This window comes from Schistocerca nitens, chromosome 11 (genome assembly GCF_023898315.1).
Source record: "Schistocerca nitens isolate TAMUIC-IGC-003100 chromosome 11, iqSchNite1.1, whole genome shotgun sequence".
Classification (NCBI taxonomy): Eukaryota; Metazoa; Arthropoda; class Insecta; order Orthoptera; family Acrididae; genus Schistocerca; species Schistocerca nitens.
The window spans coordinates 156,140,283-156,168,242 of NC_064624.1; the positions used below are offsets into that span (position 1 = coordinate 156,140,283).

Here is a 27,960-nt window from a genome sequence, read left to right on the forward strand (position 1 = left end):
GCCCTGAATAGTATGTATAGTTTGGCCAATATAAACCTTTCCACAATTACAATGCCATTTGTATACTCTCCGTTTTCTCAGTCCCAAGTCATCCTTTACCGATCCGAGAAGGGCTGTAATCTCAGCCAGTGGCATAAATACACTTTTGATGTCATATATTTTTAACATTCTTGAAATTTTTGAGGATAAGCTCCTAGCAAAAGGTAAAAAAGCAACAGAATTACAAGTATCCTCTGATGGTTTCCCTAGTGGTCTGAACTGAAGAGAATATCATATCCATAATGTTATAAAACAACTTTAAGATAGTCTAATTCCTGTATCAAATTTTCTGTGACAGAAAAAGGCTATCTTCACCGAAGTCCACAAGACCGTCGTGCGTCGGTGTGGTGGATGACAGCTGGTCCCGTGAAGACAACAATCAGTATGTGTAAGTTTACGATATATGTTAAGCTCCGAAGTCCCACTGTCATTTCTGTGAACCGAAACCTCAACAAAAGAAAGTCTGCCATCCTTTTTAACTTTCATTGTAAATTTGATGGATGGATACAATTAAAATGATCTAAAAAAATGATTCGAAGCATCAATCCCATGGGGCTAAACAATAACAGTATAAACAACATTCCCTCAAAAACAGGTGGTTTTAAGAAACGAAGTCTTAAAGAGGGACATAAAACGTATAATGAGATGAAAATGTTCTCTCCTGGTACCCACCACCAGGAATGTGTTCTAATGGAATCTATTGAATTTGATTACCTGATAATACAGCATGGTGCACGAAAAAAGTGCCCCAAGTGCAGACTGCTTGCCAGTTATGCACGAACTGTTGCCCAGCACAAGCGGAGACGCTGAGTCGCAATAAGCACAATAAAAAGATTCACACAATTAAAGCTTTCACCCACTAAGGCTTTTGTCAGCAGTAGACACACACACACACACACACACACACACACACACACACACACACACACACACACACACACAAATGAAAGTTGCACACACGTCTGCAGTCTCAGAGAGCTGAGACCACACTGCGAACAGCAGCACCGGTGCGTGGTGGAAGTGGCGACTGGGTGGGGGTAAGGAGGAGGCTGGGGCGGAGAGGGGGTGGAATAGTATGGTGAGAGTGGTGGACAGTCAAGTGTTGCAGTTTAGATGGAGGGCAGGAGAGAAGGTGCGGAGGGGGGCAGTGGGTAAGTAGCGGAAAAGAGAGAAATGGTTCAAATGACTCTGAGCACTATGGGACTTAACTTCTGAGGTGATCAGTCCCCTAGAACTTAAAACTACTTAAACCTAACTAACCTAACGACAGCACACACATCCATGCTCGAGGCAGGATTTGAACGTGCAACCGTAGCAGTCGCGCAGTCTCAGACTGTAGCGCCTAGAACCGCTCGGCCACCCCGGCCGACTTGGAGAGAAATAAAAGAAATTAAAAGACTGCGTGTGGTGGTGAAATGACAGCTGTGTAGTGCTGGAATAGGAACAGGGAGGGGGCTGGATGTGTGAGTACAGTGACTAATGAAGGTTGAGGTCTCGAGGGTTGTGGGAACGTAGGACGTATTGCAGGGAAAGTTCCCACCTGCGCAATTCAGAAAAGCTGGTGTTGGTGGGAAGGATCCATATGGCACAGGCTGTGAAGCAGTCATTAAGATGACACATATCATGTTTGGCAGCATTTTCAACAACAGGGTGGTCCACTTGTTTCTCGGCCACAGTTTGTCGGTGGCCGTTCGTGCGGACAGACAGCTTGTCGGTTGTCGTGCCTACGTAGAATGCACCACAGTGGTTGCAGCTTAGCTTGTAAATCACATGACTGGTTTCACAGGTAGCCCTGCCTTTGATGGGATAGGTGATGTTTGTGACCGGACTGGAGTAGGTGGTGGTAGGAGGATGTATGGGACAGGTCTTGCATCTAGGTCTATTACAGGGGTATGAGCCACGAGGTAAAGGATTGGGAGCAGGGGTCGTGTAAGGATGGACGAGTATATTGTGTAGGTTCGGTGGACGGCGGAATACCACAGTATGAGGGGTGGGAAGAATAGTGGGCAGGACATTTCTCATTTCAGAGCACGACGAGAGGTAATCGAAACCCTGGCGGAGAACGTAATTCAATTGCTCCAGTCCCGGACGGCACTGAGTTACGAGGGGAATGATCCTCTGTGGCTTGACTGTGGGGCTTTGGGAGGTGGTGGGAGACTGGAAAGATACGGCACGGAAGATTTCTTTTGTACAAGGATGGGAGGATAATTACGGTCTGTGAAGGCTCCGGTGAGACCCTCGGTATATTTAGAGAGGGACTGCCCGTCACTGCAGATGTGAAGACCACGGGTGGCTAGGCTGTACGGAAGGGACTTCTTGGTCGAAGTGGAGGTATTGCTGGTGGTTAGTAGGTTGGACATGGACAGAGGTACTGATTTAGCCATCTTTGAGGTGGAGGTCAACATCTAGGAAGGTGGCTTGTTGGGTTGAGTAGGACCAGGTGAAGCAAATGGGGGAGAAGTTGTTGAGGTTCTGGAGGAATGTGAATAATGTGTCCTCACCTTCAATCCAGATAGCAAAGATGTCATCAATGAATCTGAACCAGATGAGGGGTCTAGGATTCTGGGTTTTTAGAAAGGATTCCTCTAGATGGCCCACGAATATGTTAGCATAGGATGGTGCCATCCGGTTGCCCATAGCCGTACCGCGGATTTGTTTGTAGGTAATGCCTTCAAAGGAGAAGTAATAGAGGGTGAGGATATAGGTGGGTCACGGAGACTAGGAAGGAGGTTGTCGGTTTGGAATCCATAGTGCGTTCGGAAAGGTAGTGTTCGACAGCAGTAAGGCCACAGGCATTAGGAATATTAGTGTACAGGGAGGTGGCATCAATAGTGACGAGCAAGGCACCGTGTGGTAAAAGGAGAGGAACAGTGGAGAGTCTGTGGAGGTATGGTTGGTATCTTTTATATAGGAGGATAGGTTCCGGGTAACACACACACACACACACACACACACACACACACACACACACACTGTCACACACTGTCCTCAGCAGCCAGAGACTGTGGTCATATGTATGTGTGATACGCAGTTGTGTGAACATGTGTGTGTTGTCTAATTTCGATGAAGAGCTTTTTGGCTGAAAGCTAACTTGTTTGATAGTCTTTTTGTGTGCCTATCTGCGACTCAGCATCTCCACTGTATGGTGAGTAGCAATCTCTCCTTTTCATAATATTGTATTATTCCATTCTGGATTTTCCATTGTTTGACAATACAAAATGTAGTCACAACAGCCTCAAAAAAAGCGACAATTGGTGGGGTGACAATGAACAGTCTAGTACTAAAGAGACAGTTTTTCTTGCACCAGCATGTATTATTAACTGGAATAGGGTTCCCTTTACGTACGGCAAGGAATCCAATTTTATCTGATATTAAAGAACAGTGCTCTTCATTTCTACCAGTGTTGCACTAGCAATATATCATTTTGCCTCTTTCTTGCACTGGAACACTACTATTCCATTTGTGCTCGAGGGCAGTGGCGTTGCTGCCTGTGCACGTACGGGGGGCCTGTCGTGGTGGCTAAAGCAGCCAATGATTCTGTCGGTTCTGTCAGTTCTGGGACATTACTCATCAACATACTCACCTCAAGATGGTGGGCAGTCGGTCAGCTGAAATATTGTGTCGAGATGATACCTTATCAAAGTGCATACTCGAGACGACTATCGTCAGTCAATTACATGTAGACCGAGTGTTGGTCTGAACACGCATGTACGTGATGCCTTTTCTCATGTTTAACTTTGTGCAAGCATTTACATTTCCAACAGTACCAATACAAATGTGAATTTGTGCAGAAATAATTTCCTCAAAATGAAGGCCGTGAGTAAAAGCACACAGCTTCCTGGTTTTGGTGGGAATCTCTAGTGCTGTTTAGCAGATGACAGGCAGCAGGGACCTGTGTGTGCATTGTTGTATAGTGTGTCGAGGTACACTGTGAGGCAGTTTATGCGAAGTAATATCTTCCAACTCCAAAGAATGCACGCTGAAATTTACAGATGATTACAGACACAGTTAAGTGAATGGAATGTCACCTCTAAAGATTATTTGAATAAAAATTTGAAATGTAATGCCCTGATTGTTAACTACAAGATAAAAAGTTTCTGACCAATCACATTAAAGAATGAGATATATCTCGAAGCAGGAGAAAAGAAAAGAAAAAGCCTACAAATTTATTAAAAGTGTATATGAAAACTGTGGGCGAATATTCACATTATTAGAACCTAACAGCACAACAACTGAGGAGCACAACATCGGAACAACAGAAAAGATGAGATAGATGAAGCTCCTGAACACAGTATTACAAATTGAAATGCAGCATATTGACGATGCAAAAAATACAAAATTGAAAAACATAACCTCCATTCTAGTGCATTTTGAGGTCAATTGCATTACCAAATTCGAGGCAGTTAATATAATCTCTTTTGACAGAAGATGTGTAAAATAACTTTTTATAAAATTATATATGAATGACGTACTGACAGTCAGTTAACCTTCACAGTACAACTCCTTCACAGAACAACTACGAGCCTCCCTTAAGTATTTCTCAGTTTCAGTAATAATTGCTGAAATGCCTTGTTTTGAAATGTGAAATAAATAGCTCAAACTGCTATGTGCATTGCTGCTTGCCAACTAACAAAATATTATTGCCAGCCTTATCTCTGCAATTTCCCATGCAGAAAACCTAATCTCACTGTAAACTGAAATTTACAAACAAAACATTGCTCTTCAACTTTTGTAGTCCTGTCTTCCTCAGTTGCGTGTAATATTACGATATATTGATAATTTTTATTTATGGACCGCAGACACATAATAAGAACAACCAAACAGAAGCAGCTACTATGAAAAGGTTAAAACAAAAGTTAACAAACAACAACGTATTAATAACAAGAGCAGACAAGGGAAATGTAACAGTACTCGTGGATAAAGAGCAATACATCACAAAAACCAAGGATTACATTAACACCAACACAATACAAAAACTGAAGTCAGATCCAACTACACGATTCCAGGCAAATGTGAAACGAACACTGAAAAACATTGAACACACACTCACAGACAAACAGAAATACTACTTAACACAGAAAAACCCACAAGCACCAACACTCCGCAGTCAACCGAAAGTACATAAAGACGGAATGCCAATGAGACCTGTTATCAACTTCAAGAAAGCCCCAACATACCGCATAGCCAAACACCTCCAAAAGTTAGTTACAAAACACTATAAAGTAGAAAACAACAGAACAGTGATAAACACAGAAAGCCTAATAGAAAACATACAGAACATACAGGTACCACACACAGCATCACTGATTTCATTCGATATAGAAAATATGTATACCTCCATCCCTATCACAGAAACAATAGAAATCATAGAACAAAATCTCTCATCCCACAGCAACCTCACCTCAGACGCAATAAAAGAAATAACAGATATGCTCAGATTGACAACTGAACAAAACTACTTTCAGTTTGAGGAAGAATATTATCTACAAACTGATGGACTGCCCATGGGATCCCCAATATCAGGAACACTAGCAAACATTTTCATCAGTCACCTTGAAAATCAGATATTTGACAAGATAACCACAAATGAAAGTTTCAAAATCATATATTGGTACAGATACGTGGATGACATTATTTGTCTGGTAGATGAGCCAAGTGAAAAAATAGATGAACTCCATTCAGAAATAAACAAAGCTCATCAGAACCTAAAATTCACACTTGAAAAAGAAAAAGAAAATCAAATAAATTTTCTTGACATTACAATTAAAAAAGAAAATGGAAAACATACATTTAACATCTTTAGAAAACCAACAGCCACGGACACAATAATACATTCCACATCCAACCACCCCCACAGCGAGAAACTTGCAGCACTAAGACACATGTTACATAGATTAAACAGAATCCCACTCAGCAAGAGAAACTATGAACAAGAAATGAACACGATCATACAAATAGCTAGGAACAATGGGTATGACACACATGTGGTACACAGGCTCAATCAAAAAATAAAAACACAAATAAAAAACAAACACAACATTTCCACAATACAAAAGAACTCACAAGCTGAAAACTTACAAACACACTCAACAAACACACACAATGACAACACCACACAGAAAAGAACCAGATGGTACACCATGACCTACACACATAAACTAACACACAGAGTTGCAAACATCCTAAAGAGACAGGGCTTCAAAATAGCATATAAGCCTGGGCAAACCCTTCAATCACACCTAAGCCAGCCAGCTACCAAGAGGGACAAATTCCAACAATCAGGAATATATAAACTTGAATGTCAAAGTTGTGATGCAGTATACATAGGCATGAAATGCAGGAATTTTGAAACAAGATACAAAGAACATATCAGATGTTGGAAGTATGAAACAAACCATTCCACATTTGCAGAGCATTTAAAACACTACAACCATCATCCTACAAACATGGAACAAGAAATGAAAATAATGAGAATAAGCAACCATGACAAACATCTTATACAAATGCAAGAAAACTTCCACATCCAGAAAGCCATAGCAGAAAACAAACATGTGATAAATGAACAAACACACATCAGCACAGGCTCCCTACTACACTTAATAAAGGAAATGATAAAACACACACACACACACACACCCCCCACGGGGGGGGGGGGGGGGGGGAATTACATAACACCAAAATACAGACAGACAGACACACACAGCACAAAAAATATATATATCACACCAAAACACACACACACACACACATACACAGGACAAAAACAAAAATAAATAAATAAAATAAAATAAAATTAATACCACACCAAAAAACACTCACACTCACACACACACACACACACAAATGCATACACGAACAGACCACAGATACTTCAAAAGTTACACTCATAAGGTTGGCAGTAATATTCGATCTTTGGCAAAAACATTTGACAGTCGGCAACAGAAACCAAAACATTGCATTAAAACAAGCATTCAGTGCATAGTGCTGTGGAATGTGGAAAAAACAGCAAATTGGCGTTCATAGGAAGAAGAACAACACCAAAAATACAACAGGAGCGTAATATGTAAGAAACTGTCTACGCAACCTGTAAGTACAGTTCAAAACATTACTACTTAATAGGATATACCAACCACCAGAACTGTTTATAACCTATAAGCACAGTTACAAAAATGTAAATAAAATAGCTAACATATGTACATATTCCAGGCCACTGATGATGCCTTGCAGAAAATAAAGGCGAAACGCGTATGGCACTAAACTTGTGTTTTATTCAGTTGCTGTCAGACGGTCCATAAATAAAAATTATCAATATACCGTAAAACATTGCTCTGTTATTTAGAAACTGTTTTACACACAGTGGTCTCGTGTTTTCTTTTTCTGTTGCCTTTCACCACAACAAATGCAGCCCAAATTGCCGAACAAAGAAATAGGCGTATAGCAGATTGCTTCGACAGTGAGACAACGTGTGGACAAAGGACCACATATCCGTTTGTACGTCCTTTCTACTAATTTTTGTGCACACGCTTTTGTGCCCTTTTGTCTGCGATTGCACACGAGGAAAGACGCATCACGTGGCCATATCTTTACACTGACAAAAAGACTGGGCGCTTCCACAGAATTCTCTCTCACTGTGCAAGAGTGGCTTCACAGTTAGCACAGTAGCAACACACGTGTTTTACCATACGGTGTTACAGATATGATGGTCACTTCTCTTGTAATGAAGACATAAAAAGCAAAGAATACAATACTTTTAACTCATTAACAATAGTACCGTGATCAGAACGAGCAAGACCCACCTCCAGCTTGTCCTTGACACTCGCCTCCAGGAACCTTACAGCATCGTCCCAGTAACGCTTCTCCGCTATCGAGCGGTCCTCCAGGGTGTTTAGCTGGAGAACTCTCAGCATCTCAGAAGCCTGTAGGGCAAACAGAAATAGCTTATCAATAATCCCACAAAAGAAAATGGGTGAACATTTGACCTCTACATTCTAGTAGATGAGTTCACTAACACTGTAAAACTGGGTGGACAACAACACATTCACCAAAAGACTATTCAAAATTATGAAGTCAAAGATAAAAAAACCACTGCTTAGAAGTAAGTAAGGAAGAGTTAGAAGAAGGAATCGTAACTGATTGTCTAGCTTTTGGAACACTATAGTCCACAACAGCATTTATGACCTCTGGACTGGGGATGCACAATAGACAGCAGTGCAGTTAGCCAATCAGTGTTCAGTCCGTTTCCTCATTCCATACTGTGTAAACTTCCATCAAATTTGAGCATGTGTACACAACTACAATTAACCAATTTCTGTGGTATTCTGTATTTTCTCATAATGGATGAAACACCTAGGAGGTGCCAAATGTTTCCCTAACTGGCAAGGAAACTTATTTTTAACAAGTACTCATTCTTCAAACATCAAGCAGATTCAGGCGAGCCAGTCCGTGACATTGGCAACATGCAGGAAGCTAATGTAGTTGCTGTCTATGCAGTTTCAGCTGAGTTGAAATTCCTGGTGTGCCGCACGGCCATAGGCCATTAATGCTGTTGCCTACTATATAATGAATCACAGGTTTGCAAAGAAGCTTAAATAGGATGTTGGCAAGAAATGGTTGCAAGAATGGAAGAAAAAAGTAAAGACATTTTGGGAGCACAACACTGTGAATGATACAAGTTTAGTTCCTGGTACTGCCAATGATTTCTCCTCGGTAGAAGGACTCTGAACCCATTTTTTAATGTATTATTTCTTAGGAAAGAAACGTCTACAGTAATCAATTTGCACCAGAAGTAGTACACAAGAGTAATAAATGAAAAAGATGTATTTGCAAAATACTGACTGGAAAGATGTACAAACCAGACTTGGGGCTAATGAAAGACATAATATGAAGAGCATTTGTAAACAAGTGTAATAAATTTTAACCTCTTTTAACTTTACAAGTATTGGTCAGCATATGCTTATCAACTACTTGTGAACACGGCAGTTCGTTTCCCATGTCAAAGCTTCACAATACAGTGATATCCATTATAATGGTTTAAATCATTCAGCAAATCTCACGCATGGTGGTGGTGGTGGGGGGGGGGGGGCGGCAACAGAGCTACTGAATGTAGTCAATACACTGCTGCCGAGACTGCCAGCGACTCACTGCTTGTGTAAGGGGCACTTACAGAGAAACTCACTGCGTTCTCTGTGATACATGTCCCACCTACCAACACTGAAGCTGGGTCAGAATTTGTGATCACCACTTCAACAACTCCCACGGGACTGGACCACCACCTTTTCCCTGCTGCACCACCCTGTTTCTTCACATTACTTTATCATACTCTTAAACCGATTTATTTTGCAACTGTTTCTGTTGGCAATCTTTCCACAATGCAGTGTTGCTACTGCTGCCATTCTGATAAAACAACTAAAATAACATTACCAACAGTGCAGGGTCTTTCTTTAGTGACTGCATTTCATATGGAAAACCTCAACCTTTCTAACCCTTTACACCAAGAGTCACTTCACAAAAGAAATCAACGCACTTTGCCAAGTGACAAACACCATACTGACATCGAGACAGGAAACATTTCAAATTCTCACTTCTTATAGCGCCGTATTTTCAACTGGCAGCACAAAGTGGAACTATTCTTTCTTTTCAGCAAACTCCATGACCACAGTGATTAATTAACACATCTATGATATCGCAGCATCGTGCAATGTATACAGTCCACGATGCAGCACTCTGAACACCGTCAATTTAATTATATCTACCCGGTACAAGATACCCTCTGCCACATACCGTAAGGTGGCTTGTGAAGTCTGTATGTAGTTACAGATGTATGCAGAGGGCATTTCACAAGCATATTTGCAGAGGTCAACATTGTTACAGAGTGCCAGGAATAAATGGCTATTTTATAATGCACTACCCAGTCATGGGAAGGTCATTACATGGTTTCACTATAAAATGCTAAGTGACCTAAGAAGACCAAGTGGATGACGGCTAGCCGTTGTTGTTGTTGGGGTCTTCAGTCCTGAGACTGGTTTGATGCAGCTCTCCATGCTACTCTATCCTGTGCAAGCTTCTTCATCTCCCAGTACCTACTGCAGCCTACATCCTTCTGAATCTGCTTAGTGTATTCATCATCTCTTGGTCTCCCTCTACGATTTTTACCCTTCATGCTGCCCTCCAGTACTAAACTGGTGATCCCTTGATGCCTCAGAACATGCCCTACCGACCGATCCCTTCTTCAAGCCAAGTTGTGCCACAAACTCCTGTTCTCCCCAATTCTAAATCTCTGTCTTACAATTATATAATCTATCTGAAACCTTTCAGTACCTCCAGGCTTCTTCCAGGTATACAACCTTCTTTTATGATTCTTGAACAAAGTGTTAGCTATGATTAAGTTATGCTCTGTGCAAAATTCTACCAATCCATATCCATCTACTATGTTTCCTTCTCTCCCTTTTCCTACTGACGAATTCCAGTCACCCATGACTATTAAATTTTCGTCTCCCTTCACTACCTGAATTATTTCTTTTATCTCATCATACATTTCATCAATTTCTTCATCATCTGCAGAGCTAGTTGGCATATAAACTTGTACTACTGTAGTAGGTGTGGATTTCGTGTCTATCTTGCCCACAATAATGCATTCACTATGCTGTTTTTAGTAGCTTACCCGCACGCCTATTTTTTTTATTCATTATTAAACCTACTCCTGCATTACCCCTATTTGATTTTCTATTTATAACCCTGTATTCACCTGACCAAAAGTCTTGTTCCTCCTGCCACCGAACGTCACTAATTCCCACTATATCTAACTTTAACCTATCCATTTCCCTTTTTAAATTTTCTAACCTACCTGCCTGATTAAGGGATCTGACATTCCACGCTCCGATCAGTAGAACGCCAGTTTTCTTTCTCCTGATAACGACATCCTCTTGAGTAGTCCCCGCCTGGAGATCCGAATGGGGGACTATTTTACCTCCAGAATATTTTACCCAAGAGGACGCCATCATCATTTAATCATACAGTAAAGCTGCATGCCCTCGGGAAAAATTACGGCTATAGTTTCCCCTTCTTTCAGCTGTTCGCAGTACCACAACAGCAAGGCCATTTTGGTTAGTGTTACAAGGACAGATCAGTCAATCATCCAGACTGTTGCCCCGGCAACTACTGAAAAGGCTGCTGCCCCTCTTCAGGAACGACACATTTGTCTGGCTTCTCAACAGATACCCCTCCATTGTGGTTGCACCTACGGTACGGCTATCTGTATCGCTGAGGCACGCAAGCCTCCCCACCAATGGCAAGGTCCATGGTTCATGGAGGGGGTGGGGGGTGAGCAAGCCGTTCTCAAATCCAAAATGACAAACTGAGAGGAAGTCGAAATAATCTTTAATAGTGTGCACCAAAAGCTGAATAGTAAACCATGAGAATAACCTAGGATAAGTGTGTCACTGTGTGTGAGTAGTACCAACTGCGAAAGACACCATTCCAAAATTTTGGGTGTTACTGAATTAAAGAAGATCCCGTCCAGCTGTGTGTAAAGACCACGGGATATCTTCTAATATCATGTTGGACCTCCTTTTACCAAGTGCTGTGCAGCAACTCCACGTGTCACGAATTCGACAAGTCACTGGAAGTCCCTTGCACAAATACTGAGCCACGCTGCCTCTACAGCTGTTCATATTCGAGAAAGTGTTGCCAGGACAGGATTTTTGCACAAACTGACGTCTCGATTATGTCCCACAAATGTTCGAAGGGATTCGCGTTGCGCGACCCGAGTGGCCAAATCGTTTGCTCGAACTGTTCAGAATGTTCGTCAAACCATTGCGAACAATTAAGGCTCAATGACACGGCGCATTTTCATCCGTGAAAACTGAAATCCGTGAATAGCTGCAAATGGCCTTCAAGTAACCGAACAGAACCATTTTGACTAAATGATCAGTTTGGTTAGACTAGAGGACCCAGTCCCGTGCAATTCTGGAGCTACCACCAGCTTGTACAGTGCCTCGTTCACAGCCTGGGTCCGTGGCTTTGTGGGGTCTGTACCACTCTAACCCTGCCATCAGGTCTTACCGTCTGAAATCAGGTCTCACTGGACCAGGCCACAGTTTTCAAGTTCTCTAGGGCCCAACCGATTCGGCCACGAGCCCAGGAGAGGCACTGTGGGCGATGCTGTGTCGTCAGCAAAGGCACTCGCACTGTTCACTGTTGCCGTAGCCCAGTAACACCAAGTTTTGCCACACTGTCATAATAGATACATTTGTCATACATCTCACACTGATTTCTGTGGTTATTTCCGCGGTGTTGCTTCTATGTTAGCACTGACAGCACACGTTCATGTGCACGACTGCCCACTTTACATTTTCTCAATACAATTCGGAATGGTAGCATCCAGTGCCTAACTGTTCCATTCCCCACCAGTCCAGTTACGAGCCTCTGCAGAAGCTGCCATTTAGTATTGCCCCCAGCAAAAGCCACGGCTCTCGGTCATTATGTGAAGTCGGTTGGCCACTGCATCGCCTGTGGTAATAGGTAATGCCTGAAATTCTCGGCACACTCTCGATGCTGTCGATACCAGAATATTGCCTTCCCTAATGATTTCCAAAATGGAATATCCTATGTTTCTAGCTCCAACTACCAACCCACATTCAAAGTCTGTTAATATCTGTCATGCGGTCATAATTACGCTGGAAACCTTTTCACACGAATCACTCGAGTACAAATAACAGCTTTTCCAATGCACTATAATTTCATACCTCGCGTCCCTAATATTACCGCCATCTGAATACGTGCATAAGGCTATCCCATGACTTCTCTCACCTCCTTGTATTTTCACACAGTTGGAGGACACAGATGTTGACCTGTACGTGCATTGAATCAGTGTAACAGCACAACAAGTGTGCTACTGATCACTATAAACACCCTGTCTTTCTAGCACATTTTTGCACAGTCTGGCAGTCTACATACAACACATTGCATGCCAGCCAGCATGCCTCACAATTCCACTCTGCCCTGTGGATTTAGGCAACACAACTGTGCCACGGCAGCACCAAACTCGTGCCTCAGAGGGCGGCACTTCGCAACCGGGACATTACTGCCGTCATTCCTCCACACGGGGCAAGATTCTATCCCACTAGCCGTGGCCACCTACGCGAATTCAGTGTACGTACACGTCACCGGCTCCGTACACTCGGGGCCACGTAGTGCCGACTCGGGCACACACTGCCGAACGAGGTAAACGGTGTCGGCGAAGTCGGCCATCCCACGACTGCGGCATTACCGGTGCACCTCCTGCTCGCAGAGGGCGAATCCGAGGGTGTTGCGACACCCCAGAATTATAATTTGAGACAGATAAAATTTCCGTATCTTGCAGCAGAGTTTTCCCAGCCACCCTAGTCAGAACAGCGCCTTCACAACCTGCTACCTCTACACCGAAGCGACCCCACTCACCTTAGGTCACTATACTTCAGATACGTAAACACAACTGCCTGAGCAACGCGCGTAATTTTCCGCACTGCCTAGGCCGCCAGAGGGTCTCGCCAACTCGCTCGGTGTCCACATTGCCCGCGGTGCAGCTGTGCAATCTTACAGCTCCAAACAGCCGACACCAGTGCGTTTACCTCGATATCGGTGCCCTAATCTGGAGGCGACTCTAAACGGCAGCTTCTGCAGAGGCTCGTAATGGGACTGGTGGGGAATGCGACAGTTAAGCACTGGATACTACAATTGTGAAAATGTACTCAGAATACATAAAATGGACAGTCGTACATATGAACACACGGTGCATCTGCAGTCTACTTTGAATACGACTAAAGATCCGTACAAATGTAGATGGACTCTCCAGTCCACTCCCCAGGTGATGCCACTTAGAGCATACAGGACACTCAGAACTGACACAGAAAGTTGCCAAGTATTATACTGGCCGTTTCACTATTGCAAAAATTTAAAGTATTTTCTTTTTATAATCTAGTTTTGCCTCTACAGGCTGCATGGTAACAACCAATTTCATTTTAGTGTCTAGGTCTCGTTCTCGTTTCAGCTCGGACTTAGAAGTGCCGGTTTATGCTCTTCAAAGGTCCTCTCCGTTTTTTGGACGATGGTGCCATTTTAAAACCTCGGTAGTTTTTCACCGATCTTCTAAATTTGTTGCTGTCAGGAATTTCTCTCTCTGAGCTACCGATCTGCCTAAGATCTTTTTCACATTCTTGGAACCGTCTCGACCTCGCTTTCTCAGATTAGATGAAACTCCGTATTCTTTTCGTCAGTCGATCACCGTCCGTGCTCACGAGATGACCGTAAAATAACAACTGTCTCTTCTTAATGGATGCTGTGATAGGTTCTGCCTTGCTGTACGAGTCCTCATTTGCTCTCATTCGCCATTGTCCGTCGACCCATTACCTAAGATTTTCCTTAATATCCTACACTCTCACTTTTCCAGCTGCTAAGCTTGACCTCGTCTATTTGTAGTCAAAGTTTCGGACGCATATAAGCCCTCAGATTTTACGACTGTATTATAATGTCAGAACTTGGCCCCTTTACTGAGAGACTTTTTGTTATAGGTATTGTTTGTCAGTTGGTATGCCTTGTCTAATTTCCTCATCCTGACATTAATTGCTTCTTTTTCTCTCTTCCGATGTTTCCCAGATTGTGATCATCCATTCAGGTCCATCACAGATGTTCATCATGTATTTCGTCTTTTGAATAGGAATCTGGAGTCCAACTTTCACAGCAATTTCTGACAGCCTATTGTTCTTGTTGACTGCTGACTCTTATGTTGTTAACAAAAATGGCCAGGTCATCTGCAAATGCCAAGCAGTCAATGTACACCCCTTTGTACTTTGGACCATGTCTGAAGTGCTCTTCATTTGTTTCTTCTTGGATTAACAACTTTCTACACCCTCAAATGACCTTTTCCAAGATGCACTTGAAAAGGAGTGGGGATAGTCCATCTCACTGTCTTATGCCCGTTCTGATTGTAAAGGGTTCTGATATCTCACCCATAAATTTTATTTTTCACACAGTGTCTGTGAGAGTTTGTTTGATCAGCTTCCTCGATGTATCGTCCACCCCAAACTCTTCCAAAATATCCATTAATGCCTCTCGGTTGATGGAGTCATATGCCTTCTGAAAATCAACAAACAAGAGTATTTTTGTACCTGATGATGTTCTTCAGGTTACAGATATGTTCTGGGCAAGTATGTATTACCCATGTGTAGACAACAAAAAAGTTGAGTACAACACGTATCCATAAAGGGCCTTCATAACAGTAATATTCGCCACAACATTTTTTGTTCCCTAAGGTAGTTGCTGTGACAGATGTATTAACAGCGCAGTTAACTCCGAAGCAAAAGGTACTCCGAGTGTAGAGTTCGGCATTTGACAAGTACTCAAATCTAGAGCTGACAAACGTGCACTTCAGATACGGTAAGGTGGGTCACAAATGCTGTGTCGGCTCGTCGTTTGTAGCGAGAGAGGTAGTCGTAGTGAAGATTTTTTGATGGACAAAAGGTTGGAGGCACAGAACAAAAAGACACACTGCTGTAAAACATAGCTGCAGATATAGTGTAGTTGATGTCCCGTCAACTGTGTCAGACTGGAAGCAGAGCCAAAAAGAAGTTGAAGATGTGTGTTTCAAAATGACGACTAACAACAGTTAGCAGAGCTGTGGTATGATAAAGAAAGCAAGAAACAAAACACTGCATGGAGCATTATTCATTTGGTTCAGTGAAAAAGAGAGCACTGTGTTCAGACATCCCATTCAATCCAGCAGGAAAAGCTACTAACTTAAACAGGGAGCTACCGGGTGGCAATCCTAACTGCACAGCCTGCAAAAGTCAGTCGGAAAGGTGAAAAGCTCCTTATGGCATATCCCAGCTTCCTGTGACTATTGATTCTCAAATCATGAAAAACAGTGTGGTCTACTACGTGTGAATTTACTGCTGAAGTTCACGTAGTTGTCAACACCACTCTGTCCGTTTTAGACGACAGTGATGCAGATGCTCAGCGGTAGAATAACAGCACGATGACTGACGGCAAAGTCTGTACTGACCCTGTTGTACTACAAAGAATGACAGTGATGTTGAAGTGAACAACAAAAGGTGATTTCAGAAGAAGTAATACCTCTTGCAGGGGCAACAGCACAAATAGAAGTACTAATGGTTTACCTACAACACCAGTCAGAAACAACTCCAGCCAAACTGATGTTTAAAAAAAAAAAAAAAAAACAACACACACACACCACCACCTTACACGCTATAGAGATTAAGTGCTAAAAATCTCTGGTTACTGCCCAGATAAAACGTTTGTATTTCCGGATTATATTAAAAATTGGATACGCATATTGTGCAGACAATTTGTATTGCTTGTCCACGTTAACAAGCTCGACGGATGCAGAAATTCTGTAAGATGGGGCGGCACTAGGAGTTTGGTCACACTTTGTAGCGCCCGACAGTTTGGCACTTACTCTGCGCAGCTTTGCATTCGCCTTGGAGACATGCTGCACTCCTTAGAATAGTGTACACCTTGACAATGGACAAGAAGAATTAATTCAGCTGGAAAAACTGTTCTGAGACCCATTACAGAGTGGACGCTGAACTATTTTAGTGTTCTGTGTGGCTGTGAAAGCAAAACTGCGGACAGTTGTATATGGTATTTTTCCAAAGCTGTCCGAGTTGGAACAATATATGCGGATAAGCACAATTTTTTATCTCCAGAATAGGCCAGACTGCACAGGAGAAATAGTCCACAAGATATCGTAAGGAGGAAATGTACTCCAGACAAGCAAGTCAGTAATTTTATTGCAGATCTGTGCGTCAAAGCATCGGAATTATTACACGAAGTCCGCCCTCCGAATGCTCGTCAATTTCAGCAGAGATCATACCACGACATAGTTTTTTACAGAGTGTTAGCCTCAAGAATTTTGATGAAGAGAAGAGCAGTAGAACCAAGATGTGAAGAAATTCCTTGCGCCACCATAAAGTTATGCAATTGGGAAAGTGGAAGAGCAGACAGTTGAGACAGTGCCAAAGTTGCAGTTTGAATAAATATATCTGCTGAGAACTGGAACAGACCACGAAGAGAACCTTAGATACCTGGTGGGAGACAGTTAATAATAGGTTGACAAATAAGACATGCTCAACATGCAGTCCTGAGGTAGCCTATTCTGAATAAAAAGGTCTGATGAAGCAAGCCCATCACTTAATAAAAATCGTTGTCTTTTAAAAATTCTGTAGGTAAGGAAGTGTAACAGCTGGTTTTAGAAGTCCCATCCTCCAGCACCATACACCTTCAAAAAATAAAAATTATACAACTACAGTCCGGGTCTTAAGCAGAAGTTGTTCACAATACGGGTGAACAGAAAGGTGAGCGGTTGACTGTGGAGCGATGCCTACAAAAGCCACACTGAACATTTGTTAGCAGTTTCCGAGATTCAAACCACAATACTAGCCCCTGTTGACCATTTGTTCCTTCACTTCGAAGACAATAATGACGATGGAAATGATATGGCAGCTGGAGGGAAGGAGTCTGTTCTTACCAGGCTCAGGGATTATGGTGGCTTTGTGCCGCTGTGTAGTGAAAGAGTACACAATTTAGCTGAATTAAATTCGGAAATTTCTTATAAGCTTTACAGGTGTGAAACTATCTGTACCCTCGTCAATAAATGAGTGAGCACGTATATAGTTAGTTTTGTTACAGACCAGACAGACCTGTAAGTTGTTCTTTATATGTAGATAAAAACCTACATACTTTTCAAATATTTGTTTTGCATTTTTATTATCTGTCTGAGGTACTCTTCGGGTAGCGTGCGGTGGGTAGAGTTCGATACCGTCCCTGTCGCAGCAGGTGCTGCACTGAGCTACCAATGCTGTACGGAATGTGAAAGAACTCGATAACAATGACAACGAGAAAATTAAATTGAATTCGTGTGAAACAGCTGATCGTGTGCAAGAGCATCCGTGTGTGCACGCACGAGTGTGTGAAAAGCAAAGCTGCAATAATGAGAGAAACTAAATATTGGATGAAGTCAGATCTGATATACGTTTCACAGTTGTTGTCGGAAATTCAGAAAGGAGAAGAGGCTTATCAAAAAGCAATTACATGTCACTTTCACATTTTCACTCTCGATCCTCTTCAGAACTTTTTCTTTCATTAGGAAATGTGCCATCCTTCCAGATACAATTTGAATATTGGAAATAGAGGCTGCAACACTTGAATGTGAATGTCTTTTAGTCCGGGGGAAGTGGAATGTGGCGACAAACAGGCACACACTAGCTACGTTGCAGTAAAACCATTACTGTCGCATTTGCAATAACTAGGAGCCTACGAGAGATCCCGAGCCTCCGCCATCCGCTACCTAGGTGAAGCGAACGGGAGACGACGACGACTGCACCTGCCGTAGAGAGAGCACCTCGGGCGGACGGCCTACCTTGGCCTCCCAGGAGTGGCGCTGCATGGCGTCGGCTACCACGGCCGCCTTGAGGCTGTCGAAGATGTCGTCGTGGTCCTTGCTGCGGCTCGCCGCCTGCATGAAGGCCTGGAACTCGTCGCTCAGCACATCCCAGCCGGCCTCCACCGACTTCTGCGGCAACTGCTGGTCCGCCCACTGCCGCAGTCGGATGTCCACCGTCGTGTTGAACGTGCCTGCAGATCGAATGTCCCGTCAGTAGGTAAAAACGATACGCCCGTGTCTGTACTCTGCAAACCACTTCGAAGGGCACGGCAGAGGGTACTTTGCACTATTTGTAAGCCATTAGTGGATCTACCAGTTCAATTCGTGTACACAGCGTGAAAAGAATGTCTGCTTAGATGCCTGTGTGCACCAAGGGGATTTTAGAACATTCCTATACCCCTCACTCAAGCCTGGTTGTTAATAGTTTGTAAGCTGGCTTTCACGTGAAAGTTTGCGTTTACCCTTTCATTTTTTTTCAGCTTCTTTGTGATACTCTCCAACGAGTCAAACAAACCTTCGCTCATTTGTGCTGTCTTTCTTTGCGTAAGTCCAATATCCCCTGTTGGTCCTACTGTCACGGAACTAGTGGTACACTCTCGGTGATTAGTACAGAACATGATACATTCATTTATTTCACTTCACAAGTCAATAAAATTTCTCACACATAATGAATTTATTTGTTTACAATGCAAATGTTATTAATGTAACATTCACACCTGAACCAAAAAACTGTGTATAAGAAACAGTTCTTTTCATTAATGTAATTTTAAGATTATCACACATATTTTGTGCTTTTCTGCAACAAGAAACATTGACTGTTGTTGTCATCATCATCATCATCATCATCATCAAAGATTAATATCAGCATTAATATCGACCACTGAAATGGTGTGGTGTGGTGTGGTGTGGTGTGTGTGTGTGTGTGTGTGTGTGTGTGTGTGTTGCCAAAACATCGCAAGCAAATTTTGCAGCATCATGGGGGTCATATGGTCTGGTAATCCTCCATCCCCCATGCATGAAGGTTTCATTTTGGAACTGCAAGGGATAGTCATGAAGATTTGGGTGCCTGAAGAGGGCATTTGCTCATGGCAACATAATATATCTAAGTGTGGTTTGTCAGTGCGTGCGGCTATTACTCTGCCACACACTCCCGCAGCCCCACAGGTATTATATGGTCCTGTAGCCACCTATGCCCCATCTGTGAAGGTTTGCTTTGAACATCTGGGTGTCAAAAGAGGGCATCATACTAATGGACTTCAGATGGGAAGGGACGAAGCAAAGTGACAGACTGGCCACAATGTTCCTTCTAGAATATTTGAGTATGTTCCAGAATCTTCCAGAAAATTCAAGAAATTGACAACTAGTTGTGATTATCAGTGAAGATTATTAAGAAATGTGGAGAAAAGGAGTAAACATATAGTTGCATTTCATTTAAAAGAGGTCATAGAACTAAATTTGAAGCCCAAAATCTGTTCTGCAAGGAGAAATTCACCTCAAGAAGCATTGTGCCAACAACAAAAACAAAACCTAATAATTAAAGTACATGAACAAAAAAAAGTTCAGTAAGAGAAAAATAATTTTTTCAACATTGGCTTTAAAACAGTTCTATCTGTTATGTTTCCAACACACTTTAGCAGTATTCCAGGATAAGTAGCGTAAGTGTTTTGTGAATGATTTCCTTTGTGGACTGATTGCATTTCCCAGAATTCTGCCAATGATTTCAAGTATGCCACCTGCTGGGACAGGAGAAAAGGAGAGAAGTAAAACAGACTGTGGGTGTCTTGGTAAAATAGAGGGCTGTGCAGTGCTGTAGTGGCAACAGGGAAGGGACAGGTCTGTAAAGGACAATGACCAATGAAGGTTGAGGAATATACGATTAGTAGACAGCATTCCCACCTGCACAGTTCCGAAAAGCTGGTGTTTGAGGGAAGGACCAAGATGGCACAGACTGTGAAGCAGTCACTGTAATAAAGAATGTCGTGTCTAGCAGGGTGCTCGGCAAGTTGACGATCCGGCTGTTTCTCAGACACAGTTTGACAGTGGCCATTCGTGCAGACAGACAGCTTCACAGTTGTCATACCCAGACAGCATGTAGCACATCGGTTGCAGCTTAGCTTGTAGACCACACGACTGGTTTCACAGGTAGCCCTGCCTCTGATGGGACAGGTGACGCTTGTGACCAGACTGGAGTAGGTGGTGGTGGGCGGATTTATGGGACAGGTCTTGCATCTTTGTCTATTTCTGTGATACGAGCCACGAGGCAAGGGGTTGGGAGCAGGGGCTGTGTTGGGATGGACAAGGATATAGTGTAGGTTTGGTGGGCAGTGGAATACCATTGTGGGAGGGGAGGGTAGTGAGTAGGACATTCCTCATTCCAGGACACAATGAGAGGTAGTCAAAACCCTGGCAGAGAATGTCATTCAGCTGGTGGTGGTACTGAGTCACAAGGCATGAGGGGAATGTTCCTCTGTGGCCAGATGGTGGGACTTTGGGAGGTGAAGTGGGGGTGGGGTGTGGGTGACTGGAGAAATAAGGCACACAAGATCTGTTTCTGTACAAGATTGGTAGGGCAATCACAGTCTGTGAAGGCCTCAGTGAGACCCCTCAGAATGTTTTGAGAGAGACTGCTTGTCAATACAGATGCAACAGTCACAGGTGGCTAGGATGTATGGAAGGGTTTCTTTGATATGGAATGGGTGGCAACTGTTGAAGTTATTTCAGTGACTGCTTCACAGCCTATGCCATCCAGATCCTCTGGACGAACACCAGATTTCCTGAATCTTGCAGGTGGGAATTCTTCCTGCAATATATCCTGTGTTCCCATAACCCTCCTGGCCTCTACCTTTGTTAGTCATTATCCTTTACTCACCTATCCCCTTCCCTGTTCCGATTCCAGCATTACACAGCCCTTTATTCCACCAACAGACCCACAATCTTTATTTCTCTCTCTTTCTGCTGGCTGCCATCCCCCTCCTTCAAACATCCTGACTGCACCTAGCTGCCCCCCCCCCCGCCCCCCATCCCTGTATGCTCCCACAAGCAGCGTTTTCCCCATCCTCACCCTTATCTTGCTCTCCCTCCCTATCCCAGCCTCCTCCTAGCTCCCACCCCATGCGCTGCTGCTTGCTGCCTGGCCTCAGGAGCCAGAGACTGTGGTCACACGTATGTGAAATGAATACGCATATGCGCGTACATGTGCACGTGTGCGCACATGCGCATGAACACGTACCTATGTACACTGTCCAATTCTGATGAAGGCCTTTTGGTTGAAAGCTTAATTGTTTCACAGTCTTTCGGTTGCACCTATCTGCGACTCACAACCTCAGCTATATTTTGAGTAGTAATCTATCCTTTTCACTACTGTTACATCCAGGCATTTGTATGAGTTGGAGCACTGGATTTGCAACTCACTGATATTGAGGTCATCGTATACTACCCCTGATTCTTAAAAGAATCAAACTACCATGTATAAAACAGCTTCTTTACAAATGAGGTAATGTGTTAAACATTTGCGTTTAAAGCATGTAAGCGAGAAAATGTTTGGGAAAGATTTGAACTTATGCTTATAGGTTGTTGCTACTTGCTAAATGCTCTCATTATGAAACAATGGATGAACATAAACAGAGTAATTTGTGCTTCACTTTAAGAAGCAGTTAGTACCTCCCCCTTCCCCCTCCCAAGCTCATCTCAACATTTACGGTGTCATTTTTCTCGAACTATGTGTTGTAAAATGATATAATTATGCCGGTACATTCAGTGATATATGTACATACTGCATGCACAGTGTGATGTGGGTAAAATTAGTAGTGGTAGTGAGAAATTAACTGTTATGCCTGATGCTGGAGTTTGACTGCATAAACAGTGAAAACATAGTAAGTGATAATCTTTTTTTCCTTTTGTTGTTTTGTGGGAGGTGTCACTGAGAAAAAGTTTAATAAAGGTTTGAAATTATGTGCAGAGTCTGACAGGGTTCACTAAGTCCTCTCATTCCCAAATACTGGATGAATGAGTCTGCATATTTCCACGCTGTATGTTAAGTTACCTCAACACAAACAAACAGTTTTCAAATTACCGTGTTAAACTTTTAATATAAGTTTATTCATCTTAACGAGTAGATTGTGATGGCATTCAAAATTTTTAAATTTGGTCAATAATTATGCAAAATATTCAAAATCAAATTTTTGCTGTGTCTATATTGCAACTGGTACTGTGTTCCAGGATATAGTCCTAGTAATATAGACGCTTTTGGTTTATGAAGAGCACAATTTTATATTTCTGAACATTTAATGCAAGCCGCCAATCTTCGCACCACTTTGAAATCTTATCAAAATCTGACTGAATATTTGTGCAGCTTTTTGCAGAAGTTACTCCATTACAGTTAACAGCATCACCACAATAACTTCTTTGGTTATGATTAATATTACATATCACTTCATTAAAGTAAAACATGAACGGCACGGGTCCCAACACACTTCCCTAATGCCACAGTTACAGGAATACAAAATAGGGATCACACAGTTTGTGCACAATAACGAGCTTTAACAATGACTCCTCAAAATTATTGTGATCTGAACTGAATTTTATTAAAATTCTCAGTGTATATTCTTCATTGTTTTCAGTGAAAAATAGCAGTTTCTTGTGTAATTACAATTATGCTAACCACTGCAGACAATGAATAAAGTTAGGAATCAAGTTTCATGTACTTCCTCACAAAAATGAGACAAAACAGAATGGGTAGATGCTTGTAAACACACTAACTATTTTTGGCAGACAGTGCTGCAAATGTGACAATGCACATTTGTGCCAACAACTGGAAATTAAGGAAAGATAAATAACAGAACTTAGGCAAAAGAATAAAGATCTACATGATTGCTGATCTGGTATAATGTTCGGTTGTTTAAAATAAAAGAATTTAAGAGAGTGGTTGAGGTTTCTTTTCTTATATGTCAGCAGCAACAAGTGGCTATGAATGAATGGTGTACTTCCCACCACAGCACATTGCGAGGGCCATGACTTCAACACAGTATATCTTATAAAGCATGACATACTGAAATATCCTCTTCCTGGGGCACTAACTATTAAAAGATGGTCAGACAGTTTAGTCTTCCAGCACGGTTTATTGGTTTAATTTTGAATATCACAAAAGACCCAATCAAAGTCACTAACGAAATTTAAAAAGGAGGTAATTCTTAGTTTTGATGAAATGATATCTTAAGTTTTATCGAGGTAAAAAATTTAAGTAAAGCGGATTTATTTGTCTCATGCAAGACATTAGGCAAACATAATAAAACCCAGAAGATTGGAAAAATTCCTTAATTCACTAGTTACACAAGAAGGGAGAGAGAGAGTAAACATAAATAACTACTGAAGAATCTCAGTAGTATCAGGTGCACACAAAACTATCCCAGTGTCTTCTTGATATAACACAGAAACAACATGAATCGAGAATTTAAGAATATCAGGCAGAATTCAGACCAGGGCATTTGTGTCCAGAGAAAATCTGCAGTCTAAAGCTCATCCTAAGGCATCAGGGAATTTGTAGCAAATTGGTTGTTTCATAAAAGTCTATTACACAGTTGATCGAGAATCACTATTCCAGATATTAAAAGAAGGTGGTCTAGATGTGAAAACTCTTCAATCACAATACAGACACAAAGTACAAGGTTACATTTATAAGAAAAATCTCAGATATTTTCACAATCCAACTGTTTCCTTGAGAGAGTGTTAAAAGAAAGCACAAACAGAAATCAATCCTCACCTTAGGCAGAGGCAGGTTATCAATAAAGAAAAAGTGTCTCCAGATTATCTTTTCAAATGTCAGAATATGAGCCCTACAAGAAACAAGCTCCAAAATTCACAGAGATTAAGTGTGGTAAAATCAAATGATTTCCACAGCTTGAGTGAAACCACCAAGGAAAATGGAATCAAAACACAAGTAAATGAAATCGGATGCAAAAGAAACCTCATACTGATTTACCCAAAATATTTACAACAACGACAGTTTTGTGGCATAATGGACACTACTCTTTTGGAAGATGCAGATGTTCCAGTATTTGTGAGTGACGAGGCTCATTTTCACCTGGACGTTTATGTTAACATACAGAACTACAGGCATTGGGTGTTGGAGAACCCACACGAACTACACCAAATACCTCTCCACAGCTCAGAAGTAAAGGTGTGGTGCAGTACCTCCGAGACAGGTATTGTTGGACCTAACTTTTTTGAAGATGGACATCTGAAGATGTGACATCTGCGTGTTATATCGAAGCATTAAACAACTTTCTTCACCCAGAACTCTAAAGGCGTATAGTGAACACAAGAGAAATGAACCTACAACAGGAGGGTGCCACAGCTCACACAGTGAGAGTATTAACGGAACCGATTAGACAGATGTTCCCAGGACACACAATTTCACAAATGCCGACGTTCCTCAGCCCCCCGTGTTCACCTGGTCTACCACTCTGACTTCTTTTTGTGGGCTGCATGAAATTAAGAATGTACATGAACAAGCCCTGCACAATTGGTTTCCTCAAGATTTCCAGTTGTCGGGAACCTGGAGTTGTGCCGAACGAAATGTCGGAAACAGCCATACATAGCTTTCGGCATAGGACCCAAATTTGTGTCCGGCAAGAAGGACATCATCTCAATGACATTATATTCTGACCCTAATTAAGGTACGTAGATTTAAAAAATGTAATAAAACTACTATTACTGAATTTGAGTTCTCCCATTCCCCCTCCCCTCCCCAATAAAACCAGATTTCAATTATTTAACAGTGAAAAACACGTTTCCATTGTTCCATCGTGTACAATTATAAAAATATACGGCCCCATTATCTCCAATATCTTTTTCTAGCAACAATATAAACAAAAAATAATAATCTACACTGACAGGGAAATTAAACATAAAAGAAACTGGAGTATACGACACGTGAACCAGAATGACGACACGCACCTTGGTTGCCGGTCTGGGCGGCGGGCAGGTAGATGTTCTCGAAGACGTGTGTCGACACCTTCTCCCAGAGCTTGCGCATCAGCAGCTCCTCCCAGCGGCGAGGCGGCACCTGGCTCAGGTTGATCACCTCGTCCAGGATCTCACCGCGCGCCTTCTCGAATAGCTCGTCCCGGTCCAGCTCGCGTAGCCTGGGAACGGTGTTTGCTCATTACTAGGGCCCAGATTTTAATGACAAGTTATATTTTTTTCTAAACTACAGGGTGAATTTTAGAACAATTTATACACAAATCTAGGCATTTTAGTGTCGAAAAATGTATTTTTATTGTGTATATAAAGTCATATTTCAACAAATTTTAGTAATAGGTCATATTGTGGCTAACTTTTAATATAATAGGTCATATTTCTGTCAACTTTTGCCAAAAATGCACATACCGTTTTTCTCGTATCTTAAGGGACACACAAATAAGAAAATGAATATGTTGCTCACGAGACAATATTTGACGTGCTATTATGAAAGATGAGCAGATAAATTAGTACACACCTTTATTTCTCAGGACCGTAGCAGAAATTCGTTGCACCACAACAGTCGTTTCGCGAACACAAAACATTGTTGTGCAGAGTCGACAATACGCTCTAAGAGCCAACAAAGGTGGCTTCTGCCGTAGTAATCATCGCAGTCGCACAGGTGTTCCCAGTAACCAGTTTGAATACAGCCTTTGCCTTGTTCAACGTGCCTAAAGCAAAATGCTCTGACAGCGTGAAATTGTGAGGATATGTTCGAGAATTTGGAGAGAAGTTATTTAGTACTGATGGGAAAACATTATTTTGTAAACTGTGTGAAGTTAAAGTTAGTGCAGAAAAGCGCTTTATTGTGCAACAACACTGTAATACTGCTAAACACACAGCAGCTGTGTGAAACGGAGTGCTGAAAATAACAGCAGGCAAATGCTGTTATTTGAACAGACAGGTCAATCGTCAACCGTGCAATCATTCTACAAGGATTTGTGTGATGATGATGGTGTCCTGCAACATCCCTTTGGAAAAGCTGAAGAATCCACACTTCAGATGGTTCTTGGAGAAGTACACAACACGTCCAGTTGCAGATGAATCTACACCGAGAAAGAACTATTTATCCATATGCCACAATGATGTGCTCAACAAAATACGAATTACTATTACTGAGCAAAAGGTCTGGCTGTCAATTGATGAGACTACGGATATTAGTGGGTGATATATTGCAAATGTTGTTGTTGGTGTTCTAAACGTTGATGGCCCTGGAGATATGTTCCTATTAACGAGTGAAGCTCTCGATAGAGTAAACAATTTGACGATTGCTATTTTGTTTGACAACTTTCTGAAGCTACTGTGGCCGGATGGTGTGAAAAGAGACAACGTTTTGCTGCTTGTAACAGCTGGTGCTTCATATATGGCTAAAGCAGCCAAACGGCTTCAGATTCTCTATCCCAGTATGGTGTAAGCCACTTGCCTTGCACATGCGTTGCACAAAGTTGCCGAAGAGGTGCAATCAAATTACCCTGACGTGGAGAAATTAATTTCCTGTGGCAATAAAATCCACGTGAAGGCTCCGCAACGGGTGCAGAAATTCAAGGAACAAGCACCTTCAACGCCCCTTCCACCTAAACCTATTCTTACACGATGGGGTTCTTGGCTTAATGCTGCTGAGTATTACTGCACCAACTACACCCAAATAAAGACAATCTTCTGTGAGCTTGATAGCGATGAATCAAGTGCTATCAAAATTGTGAAAGAAGTTTTTACAGATACATTGTCTCGAAACTTGGCATACATCAATGCCAATTTTTCAGTGATATCAAAAGCCATCAAACGACTGGAAGCTGTTGGCACTCAGCTATGTGAGGCCCTGAGTATTGTGAAACATGTGCAGACTGAGTTGGGTCGAGCTTATGGTCATGTGGCTGACAAATTGAGAACCAATTTGCAAAGTGTTCTCCAACGGAATCCTGGGTATTCTACACTGTGCAAAATTAGTGACGGTCTTTCAGGGAATGCCACAACATTTGAAGATACTGAAACAAAGCTGAACTCCAGTGACCTGGCTGCCTTCAAATACACACCAGTGACGTCTTGTGAAGTGGAGAGGAGCTTCTCCAGGTACAAAACTATCCTCAGTGACAACCGTAGATATTTGACAATGGAAAACCTGAAAATGCACCTTGTGATCCGTGCAACTTTGCAGATACTGAAGATTGACATATGGTATTAAATAATGTGAAACGCTTTAAATACTATGAAGAAATAAAAACTTTGTTTTACTGTTTCGATAGATGATCTTTTCACTGTACTTTGTGTTTAGAAAATAAAACATTCAGACATTCAAAAAATATGTGCAAATTAGCCACAAACCCTACAGAAAGAAAGAACTATACTTACAATATTCTGAGAAGCGAATTTTGTATTACTTTATGGTGAATAAAAAATTAAATAAACAAACAAGAATGCTTTAAATAAACTTCTATTAAGTCATATTATATTTTTTAATGTCATACTTA

At 42.0% G+C, this 27,960-nt stretch overlaps 1 protein-coding gene across 3 annotated transcripts in view; it reads right to left on the bottom strand.

Annotated features, from left to right (window-relative positions):
* Positions 1-27,960, bottom strand: part of LOC126213059 (dynamin-like 120 kDa protein, mitochondrial) — a 228,132-nt gene that overhangs the window by 36,059 nt on the left and 164,113 nt on the right. For all 3 annotated transcript variants that reach the window (XM_049940634.1, XM_049940633.1, XM_049940632.1), the window contains 3 exons: positions 25,430-25,617; positions 18,452-18,666; positions 7,836-7,955 (listed from right to left, as the gene is read on the bottom strand). In XM_049940634.1, coding sequence (XP_049796591.1) covers positions 7,836-7,955; positions 18,452-18,666; positions 25,430-25,617 — 523 coding nt within the window. The remainder of the gene's footprint in view (positions 1-7,835; positions 7,956-18,451; positions 18,667-25,429; positions 25,618-27,960) is intronic.